This window comes from Dunckerocampus dactyliophorus, chromosome 2, assembly GCF_027744805.1.
Source record: "Dunckerocampus dactyliophorus isolate RoL2022-P2 chromosome 2, RoL_Ddac_1.1, whole genome shotgun sequence".
NCBI lineage: Eukaryota > Metazoa > Chordata > Actinopteri > Syngnathiformes > Syngnathidae > Dunckerocampus > Dunckerocampus dactyliophorus.
In genome coordinates this window covers 43113497-43127255 of record NC_072820.1, presented here as the reverse complement: position 1 = coordinate 43127255, position 13759 = coordinate 43113497, and the positions used below count along the sequence as shown (strand labels likewise).

The following is a 13759-nucleotide window of genomic DNA, read 5'->3' as shown; positions in this document are numbered from 1 at the left end:
CCACTGTGTTTAGTCGAATACTCTCTCACCAGCTGTGTTCAGCATCGTAGCGGTGTTTATGTCAATAATAAGATGTTGTTTTTAACTAGCCTCGATTTTGATCTGTCTCCAGGTTGCCCTGACAACGTTCGCCGTGTATGTGACGGTAGATGAGAACAACATCCTGGATGCGGAGAGGGCCTTCGTTTCTCTCTCACTGTTTAACATCCTTCGTTTCCCCCTGAACATGCTTCCCCAAGTCATAAGCAGCCTCGTTCAGGTGAGCGCTGTGTTTCTCTAAGCTCCCTAAAGTGACAAAGTGTGACTAGTGGCGAGTTTGTTGAGTATGTCATTCTGCATTACAGACAAGCGTGTCACTGAAGCGAATCCAAAGTTTCCTGAGTCACGATGAACTGGATCCAAATTCAGTGGACAGAAAGGTCACAGCAACAGGCAAGAACAAGTATAGACAGTATACTGTTTTCATATTTATTCCATGCCCTCACACCTTACTTAAACAGACATCTCATGCCTGAGAAAACATCCATTGTCATGACTGTTCATCATTCCATTGTGTAACATTGCAGCCTTAGTGCACAGTCACTACTTCCTGTTTGTACCTTTTACGCAATGACTGGGGAATTTCATCAATCAAGTATTTGTTTTATTTCAATAGAATTTTCAGTCACAGTCGTCAATGGAAAATTCACCTGGGCAAAAGAAGATACTCCAGTTCTGCACAAGTATGTCCTGCCAAGCCACATACATGTGTCAGGGTACTTAAAGCTAGAATATCTGACTTGTTACTGTGTGCTTTTAGCATTAATGTGATGGTGCCCCAAGGCTCCCTGCTGGCAGTGGTGGGTCATGTTGGCTGTGGGAAGTCCTCCCTAATTTCTGCCCTGCTGGGTGAAATGGAGAAGCTGGAAGGAGAGGTTTCTATTCGGGTATGACTTCACATACGATGTTGTTTAACACACAACCAAGAAGCGGGTCATCTTGTTTTCCACCATCATTAACACTAACAACCGATCAGACAACTGTATAATGGAAATTAGGTCCTTGTAGAGGTGAAAGTTAATTATTATCCAGTTGTTCACTTCCCATCTGACATTCCTTTCTTGTATTAGCACTTTTGACCTACTTTCAAGCTAAAAATCAAAACCAAAAGGGCAAAAAAACACCACAATGAAGTATGTCATTGAAAAAGTAAAAGGATTATACAGTAAATAAAATCATTCACAGACTTTAACCTGAGGTGTAAACTATTTTAAGGTTAACACAGTTAGGCTATTCAATGTCGTTAACCTAGTTTTTAATATACATTATTTACTACCACGTTACACATCCCAACAGGAATAATTTGTCATGGCAGTTCATCCATTTCTTACAATGATAAAAGAAAAAATATATATTGTTAAACATCACTTGAGTCGATTACTTGCATGTACTGCCAACATACTGTATGAAAAGGCATGCCAGAGAGTAGAAGTTGTCGGGTGTTGTCATCATTGATGCAACCCTCCTATGGTTATTAAAAGTATATATACACAGAATACTATATATCATACGTGTCACACTCAGGCCCGGGGCCCGAATCTGTCCCATCATGCAGTTCCATCCGGCCCGCGGAACTGCATTGAGTTGGCTCGCTTCACAGACCTTATCAAACGAAGTGCTTACAGTGATCGGCATAATTAAGCGATTCCAGCATAATTAAACGATTTTAATTTTAAAAGTGAAAACGATATTGTATGAAATTCACAACCATTCTTAACAAGGGTGCCAGATTCAGACTAAAAGTCAAAATAATTTAACCGTACGCGACTGCAAACGGCACCACTTACACACTGTCTGTACAAAATAGCACCTTAAAGAAACATAAGACAGTTAAAAGTGATACAGCAAAGCATGCTGGGAAATGCGTAATCTGCCCATTCCATAGATGCAATCTCTTCTGGGTTACACATCACACGGATTGTGATGTTTTTTTGTTGACATAAAATACTCGAGCTTTTGCCCGGACATTGAGAGAATGACGAAGACTTGGTCAATCAACAATCACTTTTTTGAAACGAACAACCACGCCAAAACAACCATAATCGTATATCCACACACTATCGGAAAGTGCAAATTTCAAACAGGAATGAACAGACACGAAAAAATGCATATTTCCCCCACTCTGATTGTAAAAATAAATAAATAGATGTCTGTCCACCCACACAAGTGAAGTTTTAAAAATGTACACATTATAATACATTCACCAATTTCCATGCGCATTTTGTCCCAGCCTGAAAATGCAACCACAGGGGTGCATTATATTCATATGTTCTAATCCATTGCTAATGAGACATTTTCTCAAAATCTGACTGTACTAACTATTTTTTTCATCCTGCATTATTGGGGCACTGTCATGTTTGCAGCTTCAAACGAGCGTCTGTGTGTGTGCACCGATGATGCATATGAGTGTGCTTCATTCACCGATTATGTTGGTTAAAAGGACATGAAGCTTTTAAGGTTTTTAATACTTATTAATGTCCAGTTCGGCCCACAACCTAAAGTAGGCTTTGAGTTTTGGCCCCCTGTGCGATTGAGTTTGACACCCCTGCTCTATATTAACCACTCATTTAATTGAATTGTACAAGTTATAGGTCACTGTTTTTAACTTTTGAAGAGATTTATTGTTTTCAAATTGTTATTCTTTTTAACACCAGAACAACTGAAATGTAATAGGGATGCGTTAACCAATTTGTTTGATATTCTTAATTACAAAAAAAATCATTGTTATGTTTTGTGTTGTTTTGGAAGTAACACAGGGTTGCATTATGTTTGATTTTTGTATTTCACACATACTTTATGTTGACTGAAAACCTAAAAAGCCACAGCTTTGAGAACAGGAAGTGGAACTTTTTTGGACTCTTGTCAGGGATCAGTGGCGTATGTACCTCAGCAGGCCTGGATACAGAATGCCACTCTGCGTGATAACATCCTGTTTGGGAGACCATACAATGAGCAGAAGTACCGCTGCGTGCTGGAGGCCTGTGCCCTAACCCCTGACCTGGAGGTTTTGCCAGGAGGCGACATGACGGAAATAGGAGAAAAGGTGATTTTTTTTTTTTTTAGCTTTTTTTTTCAGTATGCTCAGATGTTTTGTAGTTGTGCTACTCATGCAGTGATATCAGCCATGCCTAAATTCAAACTGTAGTGAAATTGTGACTGTGATTGTGAAAATAAGAGTCTGTTGCACATTAATTCCATAGGGCATCAACCTCTCTGGCGGCCAGAGACAGAGGGTCAGCCTAGCCCGAGCTCTGTATAGTGATGCAGATGTCTATCTGCTGGATGACCCTCTGTCCGCTGTAGACTCACATGTGTCCAAACACATATTTGACAACCTCATCGGTCCAGAGGGAGCTCTGAAGGGCAAGGTAAGTTCATATGGAGTGCCTTGATTTCACTCTTTATTTGACTGATGGCTATGTTTTCTTACAAGAAAAAGTATCGTGCTTGAGGATTTCGAAAAATAAAAATTCCCTCCTTTATGCCTGCTTTTTATAATGAGCAAAGCTGAACCAAAAAATAATTCCATCCATTCCATTCCATTTTCCTCCGCTTATCTGGGTCCGGGTCGCGTGGGCAGCAGTCTTAGTAGGGAAGCCCAGACTTCCTGGTCCCCGACCACCTCCTCCAGCTCCACCAGGAGGACACCAAAGCGATCCCAGGCCAGCTGTGAGACATAATCCCTCCAGCGTGTCCTAGGTCTTCCTCGAGGCCTTCTCCCGGCTGGGCATGCCCGAAACACCTCACCAGGGAGGCGTCCGGGAGGCATCCAGACTAGATGCCCGAGCCACCTCAGCTGGCTCCTCTCGATGTGAAAGAGCAGCATCTCTACTCTGAGCTCCTCCCGGATGACCGAGCTCCTCACCCTATCTCTTAGGGTGAGTCCCGCTACCCTACGAAGAAAACTCCTTTCAGCAGCTTGTATCTACGATCTCGTTCTTTCGGTCACGATCCAAAGCTCATGACCATAGGTGAGGGTGGGAACATAGATCGAACGGTAAATTGAGAGCTTTGCCTTTTGGCTTAGCTCTCTCTTCACCACGATAGTCCCGTACAGCGACCGCATTACTGCAGACGCTGCGCCGATCCGCCTATCGACCTGACGCTCCAACCTTCCCTCATTCGTGAACAAGACTCCGAGATACTTGAACTCCTCCACCTGGGGCAGGACCTCATTCCCAAACCAGAGGGAGCAATCCACCCCTTTCCGACTGAGAACCATGGCGTCAGATTTGGAGGTGCTGAGTCTCATCCCAAAAGCTTCACACTCAGATGCAAACCGTCCCAGTAAACGCTGCAGGTCACAGCCCGATGAGGCCATCAGGACCACATCGTCTGCAAATAGCAGAGATGAGATCCTACGGCCCCTGAACTGGACTCCCTCGACACCTTGGCTGTGCCTAGAAATTCTGTCCATGAAAATTATGAACAGAATCGGTGACAAAGGGCAGCCTTGGCGGTGGCCAATGTTCACCGGAAACAGGCTTGACTTACTGCTGGCAATGCAAACCAGGCTCCTGCTCCGGTTGTACAAGGACTGAATGGCACGTAGTAGCGCACCACCAATCCCATACTCCCGGAGCACCCCCCACAGGACACCGCGGGGGACACGGTCGAACGCCTTTTCCAGGTCCACAAAGCACATGTACAGTAGACCGGTTGGGCAAACTCCCAAGTACCCTCCAGTACCCTTGCAAGAGTGTAGAGCTGGTCCAGTGTTCCGCGACCAGGACGAAAACCACATTACACCTCCTGTAGCCGAGGTTCGATTAACGGTCGTACCCTTCTCTACAGCACCCTGGAATAGACTCTCCCAGGGAGGCTGAGGAGTGTGATCCCCCTATAGTTGGAACACACCATCCGGTCATCCTTCTTGAAAAGGGGGACCACCACCCCAGTCTGCCAATCCAGAGGTACTGTTCCCGACTTCCACGCAATGCTGAAGAGATGTGTCAGCAAAGACAGTCCCTCAACATCCACAGCCTTGAGGAATTCAGGGTGAAACTCGTCCACCCCCGGAGCTTTGCCACTGGGGAGCATTTTGACTACCCCAGATACCTCAACCACGGTGATGGAACTGTCCGCGTTCGTATCCTCAGCCTCTGCTTCCTCTATGGAAGGTATGTCAGTGGGATTGAGAAGGGCCTCAGAGTATTCCTTCCACTGCCCAACTATATCCTCAGTCAAGGTCAGCAGGCCCCCGTCCCCACTGTAAACAGTGTGGACTGGGCACTGCTTCCCCTTTCTGAGAGCCGGACGGTTTGCCAGAACCTCTTCGAGGCCGACCGAAAGTCGTGTTCCATGGCCTCACCGAACTCCTCCCACATCCGAGTTTTTGCCTCGACCACCGCCGAAGCCCCGTGCCGCTTGGCCTGCCGGTACCTATCAGCTGCTTCAGGAGTCCCACAAGCCATCCATGCTCAGTAGGACTCCTTCTTCAGCTCGACGGCAGCCCTGCCCTCTGGTGTCCACCATCGGGTTCGGGGCTTGCTGCCACAACTGGCACCGACCACCTTGCGGCCGCAACTCCGATCGGCTGCCTCAGCAATGGAGGCACGGAATAGAGCCCATTCGGACTCAATATGTGAGAGCTGAAGACTCGACAAACAGGAGACTCTGCCAAACGTTCCCAGCACACCCTCACTACACGTTTGGGTCTCCCGGGTCTGTCCGGCATCCTCCCCCGCCATCTAATCCAACTCATCACCAGTTGGTGATCAGTTGACAGCTCAGCCCCTCTCTTCACCCGTGTGTCCAGAACATGCGGACGCAGGTCTGATGATACGACTACAAAATCGATCATAGACCTGCGGCCTAGGGTGTCCTGGTTCCATGTGCACTTATGGACATCCATATGTTCGAACATGGTGTTTGTGATGGACAAACTGTGGTTTGCACAGAAGTCCAACAACATCACACTGCACAGGTTCAGATCGGGGAGGCCGTTCCTCCCAATCACACCCCTCCAGGTCACACTGTCATTGCCCACATGGGCGTTGAAGTCTCCCAGCAAAACGACGGAGTCACCAGTTGGGGTGCTCTCCAGCACCCCTCTGACGGACTCCTAGAAGGATGGGTACTCTCAACTGCCAGTCAGGACCCTTTCCCCAACCTGAAGGTGTAGGGAAATGACCCTCTCATCAACCGGGGATGACTCCAACACAGAGGCACCGAGCCGGGGGGGGGCTATTAATAAGCCCACACCAGCTCGCCGCCTCTCCCCAGCAGCAACTCCAGAGTAGAACAAGGTCCAGCCCCTCTCGAGGAGTTTGGATCCGGAACCCAAACTGTGGGTCGAGGTGAGTCCGACTATATCTAGTCTCAACCTCTCTCACAATTTCGGGCTCCTTCCCCGCCAGAGAAGTGACATTCCATGTCCCAAGAACCAGATTTGGCAGTAGATACAGTAGATATTCACATTTCATAAATGTTTCCTTAGCCTTGACAATACCATGTAGATCCGTGCTACTCCCAGGGGTTATTGTCAAAGACCTCCCTGCAAATAGCAAAAAACCACGATTTAAAAATACCTATGTTTGATACTCTAAGCCAGAAGTGTCCAAAGTGTGGCTGGGGGGCTATTTTGTCCCGTGGCTGTTTTTTATTGTTCCACAGCACAAACTAAAACAACCAACAACAGCAAAAATGGAAAAAGTAGCAGGAATTTTGCAAATTTTGTCCAAATTTTAAGAGAAAAAAAAAGTAATGTAACCAGTCGTAATTGTAATTATTAAAAATAACATTTTAGTATCATGAAGCTGAAATATTAAAGACTTGTCTGTTTTTTTAAAGTTGTAATATTGTGAAAAACAATTAAAAAAGCAAATAAACTTGTCATTTTTGGAAAATTAGGTTGCGGAAAAGTTGTTATGAGAATATAGTCAAATATGGGAATAAAGTCATAATTACTAGAAGACAATTTACAAAAAGAAAGTTGAAATAATTCTACAACAACAAAAAAAAATACCAGAAATGGAAGAAACAGCTTTAATTTTATGAAAACAAATAAAATATAAAAAATCTAACATTAAGAAAAAAAAGTTGTATTCTAACTACAAAAAAGGCACAATTTTATGAGAATAAACTTGTAATATTATAAGAAAAAATAATGTAATTTTAAAGTTGAAATATTAAAGAACAAATATCTATATTTTTTTATAAGTCGTAATAATATGAGAAACCAACTAAACAAAATAACGTAATTTTTTGGAAAATTAGGTTGGGGAAAAAGTTGTAATATTATGGAAATAAGGTCAAAATATTATGGGAGTAAAGTCTCAATAGAAAATCTACGAAGATTATTTAATAAGAGAGTCACAATATTTCAAAATTTAAAAACAACTGTAAAAATGGTGGAAAAAAACAGCAAACTTGATACTTATAGGCTTTTTTACCTATATCACAAAGCTGAAATGCAAAAAAAAATAAAAATCAATCCGAGATGATGCGATGCGATAAGCCGTTCTTCCAATGCTGCGTCTACATAATCCAGACTGCATGTTTATGGTATTTCCGGTCAAGACTTGCAATCACAGTTGATTTCACATTGCTGCAAGGTTTGAAGTCAGATCATAACAAGGTTGACTGTCGAAAGCTAATACTGCCAGAGCCACACAGGGTGCCGCCATCTTACACCTAGAGATAAAAAGCTGTAATTTTACGAGAATAAAATTGTAATATTATGAGGCAAAGCATAATTAAAAAATAAATAAATAAATACAATATAATTCATTAAAATTAAAGCAGAACTACTAGAGAAAAAAGACATTATTTTTCTAAAGTCACATTATGACAAAGAGATGAAAACAAAATACTGTTGCAATTTTTGGAAAATTAAGTTGTGAATAAGTTAGAATATTACAAGAATAATGTCTAAATATAATGGGAATAAAGTCATAACATTACAAAAAAAATATGTAAATGTTGAAATATTTGGAAAATTAAAAAAAACAACAGAAATGGGAAAACAAGCAAAAAAAAGTGTAGTTAAGGAGAAAAAGTTTGTAGTGTACTAATAATACGCTTTTTCACCTCTATCACAAAGCTGAGATGCAGGCTATTTTTTCTTTAAATATATATACTGTAACTTCATAGCATATCTACATGGGCTTAGCACATGTAAAATATCAAAGTGGCCCATCCATTGTTTGGTTTTATCTGAGTGTGGGAAAAGTTCGTCACTCCTGGATTATAAAATATATTTTGTTTTTTTTGTCCCAGACGCGTATACTGGTGACACATGGCATCAGCTACCTGTCCCAGGTTGACAATATATTGGTGATGGTGGATGGCAGGGTGTCAGAGATGGGCTCCCATCAGGAGCTGCTCAAGCAGAATGGGGCCTTTGCTGAGTTTCTCAGGAACTACGCTCTGGAGGACATCATAGAGGAGGATGAAGCCACAGGTAAAATCAGCTCTTTTCATATCAAATCAGAAAACCGTCATCTGATCCTGTTTGTTGTTTTCAGTGTAACTTTGTTGTTTTTTGGGTTGTTTTTTTTTTTACAGAGGAAATAATTGATGGAGAGCATTTGTTCCCTGATGACACCCTTAGCAACCACATCGACATGGTGGACAGTGAGCCGGGGATCAATGAAGCAAAGAGAAAATTCATAAGGTTTATTATTTTTTTATACCCTATACAAATAGTGGGCTCCACTCTGGCATGGCTCAACTAATGTCCAAGTGGCCACATAATAACAATAAGTAAATAAGCATATCGTAACTGTACCTGTAATTACCTCAGTTCATAGATACTGTTGTTCACACAGTCATTAAAATGGTAGTTGTTGCGAACCAAAAGGGCAGCACCTACAGAGATATGCAAACAGTCTCTCCAATGAACTAAAAGGTGTTTACTGGCTGCCACTCGGATATTGAACATTTTAGTTCTCTGTACAGTGTTAAAGACATTAGCGTGCCTAGGTTCATATCATCTTTCTGCATTTTAATTTAAAATTTATTCATTTTGAGATCTACTTGACAATTGTAATACAGTCGTGCCCTCACTCTATTGCAGTTTGTCAAGAATTAATAATAAATGGTCGCTGTTTTGTGGTTGAATACGGCCTATTATTAGTAAAGAAAAATCATATTTAAGCAAATTGTACTTATTCTTGGCATAAACTAAGCCTTTCACGCATAAAAATGGCGAAATGAACTAACTAAATCAACTAAAATACAAATACAAGGCAAAAAAAGCATTCTAATTGTGACTGTAGTATTCTACATTGGCCACTGGGTGTCAGTAATTGTTCGGTGCAACAGGCGCCAGATGTGATCGTCAAAAAAGGCAATTATTGCAGGTTGAAATTATCTCACAAAGGCACAATAATAATAACGTAATAATCATAATAATACCGGGATACTGTTGGGACCATAACCCACGACAAGCTAAAACTCAACTCTGACCATCCGGGGTCACTTTGTGTCCTCCACATGTCTGTCCGCCAGCCACAAAGGCGTCTTATACAGCTTATTTACTTATTTATTAAGGCTGTAAACACTGTAAGGAAATACAGTGTTTTTAGTCAGTTTACAGGACCTGACTTTTGTCAATTAAGAACTATAAAGTGACATAGTAAGACGTTTTTTTCTTTAATTGAAGGCAAATCAGCATCATTTCAGCAGATAGTGAGACCACAAAATCCCGGTCGATGAGGAGGCACGGCTGTAACCTGAGGAAACTCCCGGAGCCACAAGAAAAGAAGAAGCCACACGAGATAGAGAAACTCATCCAGGCAGAGACTGCAGAAACAGGCAGGGTTAGTCTGTAATTAGCATTTATGCTCATGAACACTTTTTAAATCATCACCGTTCATTTTCTTTGTGTCCAGTACTACTCACACATATTAAGACTAGCCTGTCCTTCACCAGGTGAAAATAAAAGTTTACCTGGAATATGCCAAGGCGGTGGGACTGCTGCTGTCTGTGCTAATTTGCTGTCTATATGGCTGCCAGAGTGCAGCCTCCATCGGAGCAAACATTTGGCTCAGTGAGTGGACCAATGATGCCATGCAAAATCAAACTAAGGAAAACATTAATATGAGAGTGGGGGTGTACGCAGCGCTGGGGCTCACGCAAGGTAAGAAATTTTGTGTGTGTGTGTGTGTGTTTGTGTACCTATTTACAGTGGTGTGAAAAAGTGTTTGCCCCTTTGCTGATTTCTTATTATTTTGCATTTTGTCACACTTAAATGTTTCAGATCATCAAACAAATTTGAATGTTAGTCAATGACAACACAACTTTACACACAAGATAGTTTTTAAATTTAACTTTTTATTATTAAGGGAGAAAAAAATCCCAACCTACATAGCTCTGTATGAAAAAGTGATTGCCCCCCTGTTAAAACATACAGTAACTTAAGCAAAGGTAATTGAGATCTATCAGGCTGGAAAAGCTTATCAAGCCATTTCTAAAGCTTTGGGGACTCCAGCAAACCTCAGTGAGAGCCATTATCCACAAATGGCGAAAATATGGAACAGTGGTGAACCTTCCCAGGAGTGGCCGGCCAACCAAAATTACCCCAACAGTGCAGTGACGACTCATCGAAGAGGTCACAAAAGACCCCAAAACAACATCCAAAGAACTGCAGGCCTCACTTGCCTCAGTTAAGGTCATGACTTCACCATAAAAACGACACTGGGCAAAAACAGCGTGCATGGCAGAGTTCCAAGACGAAAACCACAAAAAGAACATTAAGGCTTGTCTCAATTTTCCCAAGAACTTTGAGAAAATACTGTGTGGTCTGACCAGACAAAAGTTTAACTTTTTGGAAGGTGTGTGTCCCATTTCAGAAAAAGAACATCATACCAACAGTAAAATATGGTGGTGGTAGTGTGATGGTCTGGGCATGTTTTTCTTTTTCTTGACCTGGAAGACTTGCTGTGATAAATGGAACCATGAATTCTGCTGTCTACCAAAAATCCTGAAGGAGAATGTCCTGCCATCTGTTGGTGACCTCAAGCTGAAACCAACTTGGGTTCTGCAGCAGGACAATGATCCAAAACACACCAGCAAGTCCACCTCTGAATGGCTGAAGAAAAACAAAATGAAGACTTTGGAGTGGCCTAGTCAAAGTCCTGACCTGAATCCTATTGAGATGCTGTGGCATGACCTTAAAAAGGCGCTTCATGTTGAAAAACCCTCCAATGTGGCTGAATTACAACAATTCTGCAAAGATGAGTGGGCCAAAATTCCTCCACAGCGCTGTAAGAGACTCATTGCAAGTTATCACAAACGCTTGATTGCAGTTGTTGCTGCTAAGGGTGGCCCAACCAGTTATTAGGTTTAGGGGACAATCACTTTTTCACACAGGGCCATGTAGGTTTGGATTTTTTTCTCCCTTTAATGATAAAAAGTCTCATTTAAAAACTGCATTTTGTGTTCATTTGTGTTGCCATTGACTAATATCTAAATTTGTTTGATGATCTGAAACAGTGTGATAAACATGCAAAAAAAAAAAAAAAGACATCAGGAAGCGAGCAAACACTTTCCCACACCGTTGTAGATCATTAATATGGTTGGAAACTACCTTTGGGCGTAAAAAAAATGTGTTTCAGGCTTATACGTAACTAGGTCTCCTGCACACAAAGATAACAAACATGAAAGTGACTCCACTGCCATGCTGCTGTGCCTGTTTACACAACACAGTACTAGGGTAATATGTGCCACAGTAATGTGGTGTTTTTACTGGAGAGTGCTGGTGTTGTTTTTTCCTCAAACACAAACATTGATGGTTGGTTCAGAAAAAAATATCACACTGTTTCAGTGTAAGCAACAGTCCAACTTTTTAAATTGATGAAATGTAAAAAAGTGACTCAACTGCAACGCTGAATTACTTTAAAATGGTTCCCAATAGTGTGATACCTTTCACTTAGACTGTGGTTATAAGTTTAGGATGATCTCAAATTAAGTGAATCACTAAAATCAGTGAAAACTAGTGTCTGTAAAATGGAAGTTCACAAAGTTTTTGCACTGTAATGTAGGGCTGCAACTAACGATTACAGAGCTGCCTTGGTGTGTTATCGTTCACAGCAGCGATGCCAGAGCTCACAGTCTGATTGGCTTCTGGCTGCCCTGTTCTTGCGAGACAGCTTTTCTCTAACCGAGAAATATCGTCACGTTTTAATGGTGTGAGATCTCATGACACCCCTAGTGGTTAGTCTCTTCACATGAAGCAGAAATACATATACATGTATGTTGATGCATAACTCTAATATTAGTACAATCGACTTAAATAACGGCACAAAACATTTAAAAGTGCAATAACAACCCATATTTTTCGAACAACTGAACAAAGCTCACTTTCCATCCTGTTCTTATCTTGTTATTGTCTACTTAGCCATATGGTACTGACTAGCCAGGACATAGATGTGTGTGCAGTACTACTTTTCTATATTGCTCTTACAACCTAGGCGAACATAACTTATTTAAAGAGGATGCAGGAGGCGGGAATATCAAGTCACCAAAGTTTATTAATGAATAAACTAAAAAGAGAAGTGGAAAAAACCCTTCCATGCCCAAAGGAAACATACTGGTGCGCCGGCCCAAACCAAAAAACGTAAGCGAGGGGAACAGGTCAACCAACCCTACACAGGGCCGTCCTGGCACCTCACTGCTACCCCTAAATGAGAAATAACACACAACTAAACCCTAAAACCAAAAAAAAGGACAGCCGGTCACATCAGGACAAGCAAGAAACTTGAAACTGTAACAGAAGAAAAAAAACCCAGGCTGCTGCTCAGCATCACACCAGCAGCCAGCGAGAATCAGCTGAGTGGCCCAGGAACATGAGAGGAGATGGAGACGAGCCTGCAGCGAACCAAGGCAGCACGAGCAGAGCAGGGAGCCGAGCCAGAGCAAAGCACACCTACACACATTGATATGCTCCAGAGAGAGCGGGGCCGATCAGCTGCTTCATGTAAAAAACAAACAAAAAAGATCAGACATGAAAAAACCAGTATTAGTTAAATTCCTAGTTTTTTGGTACAAGTTCTCCTTCGGATGCTCACCCAGCAGAAGTTGCGCAAAATATGCGAAGCATGACTGGGTTTGAATTCTGGATTTGTATACGACGTTGGAGGTATATTTTCCTATAAAATATTTTGTAGAACTTTTAATTGTATGGCCTTTAGAGGTTTCATTGTACAGCACACTACATCCATCAGTTTGTTTTGCAGCCTTTTAATAGTTCTTAATTTTTAGGATGTTTTGTAGGGCATTCATCAAAACCAGCTTTGTTTCAGGTGTATATGTGTAAAGCATCCAGGCTGTGAATGTGTTGTTTTTCAGCAAACTGTTGCTTGTAACTGCATGTAAGACAAGTGCTGCCTTTGTCTCCAAGTGACTCTGGTATTTTCTCAAACAACAAACCGCGTCCTTTTTGAAATCATTCTCAGGTGTCCTGGTCATGATGTCTTCCTTCACATTAGCCATGGGGAACATCGGGGCGGCAGGGAAGCTGCACCATAACTTGCTCGCCAACAAACTTCACACGCCCCAGTCTTTTTTTGATACGACACCTATAGGGCGCATCATCAACCGTTTCTCCAAGGACATCTACGTCATAGATGAGACTCTGCCCTCAACTGTGCTCATGTTCCTGGCCACCTTCTTTATTTCTCTCTCTACCATGATTGTTATCATTTCCAGCACGCCGATCTTTGCTGTTGTCGTAGCACCCCTGGCTTTTGTATACATCTTTGTCCAGGTATTCTGC

The 13759-nt window shown here is 42.2% G+C and overlaps 1 protein-coding gene across 3 annotated transcripts in view; it reads left to right on the top strand.

Moving 5' to 3' along the window:
- The window catches only part of abcc3 (ATP-binding cassette, sub-family C (CFTR/MRP), member 3), a 74688-nt gene that overhangs the window by 42651 nt on the left and 18278 nt on the right, over window positions 1–13759 (top strand). For 2 of the 3 annotated variants that reach the window (XM_054756917.1, XM_054756899.1), the window contains 10 exons: window positions 113–259; window positions 345–432; window positions 656–722; window positions 800–926; window positions 2906–3082; window positions 3240–3407; window positions 8260–8443; window positions 8548–8656; window positions 9647–9803; window positions 9916–10123. In XM_054756917.1, the coding sequence (XP_054612892.1) occupies window positions 113–259; window positions 345–432; window positions 656–722; window positions 800–926; window positions 2906–3082; window positions 3240–3407; window positions 8260–8443; window positions 8548–8656; window positions 9647–9803; window positions 9916–10123 (1432 nt within the window). Of the gene's footprint in view, window positions 1–112; window positions 260–344; window positions 433–655; window positions 723–799; window positions 927–2905; window positions 3083–3239; window positions 3408–8259; window positions 8444–8547; window positions 8657–9646; window positions 9804–9915; window positions 10124–13439; window positions 13751–13759 lie in introns of all 3 variants that reach the window. The other variant, XM_054756909.1, reaches the window with a different exon arrangement.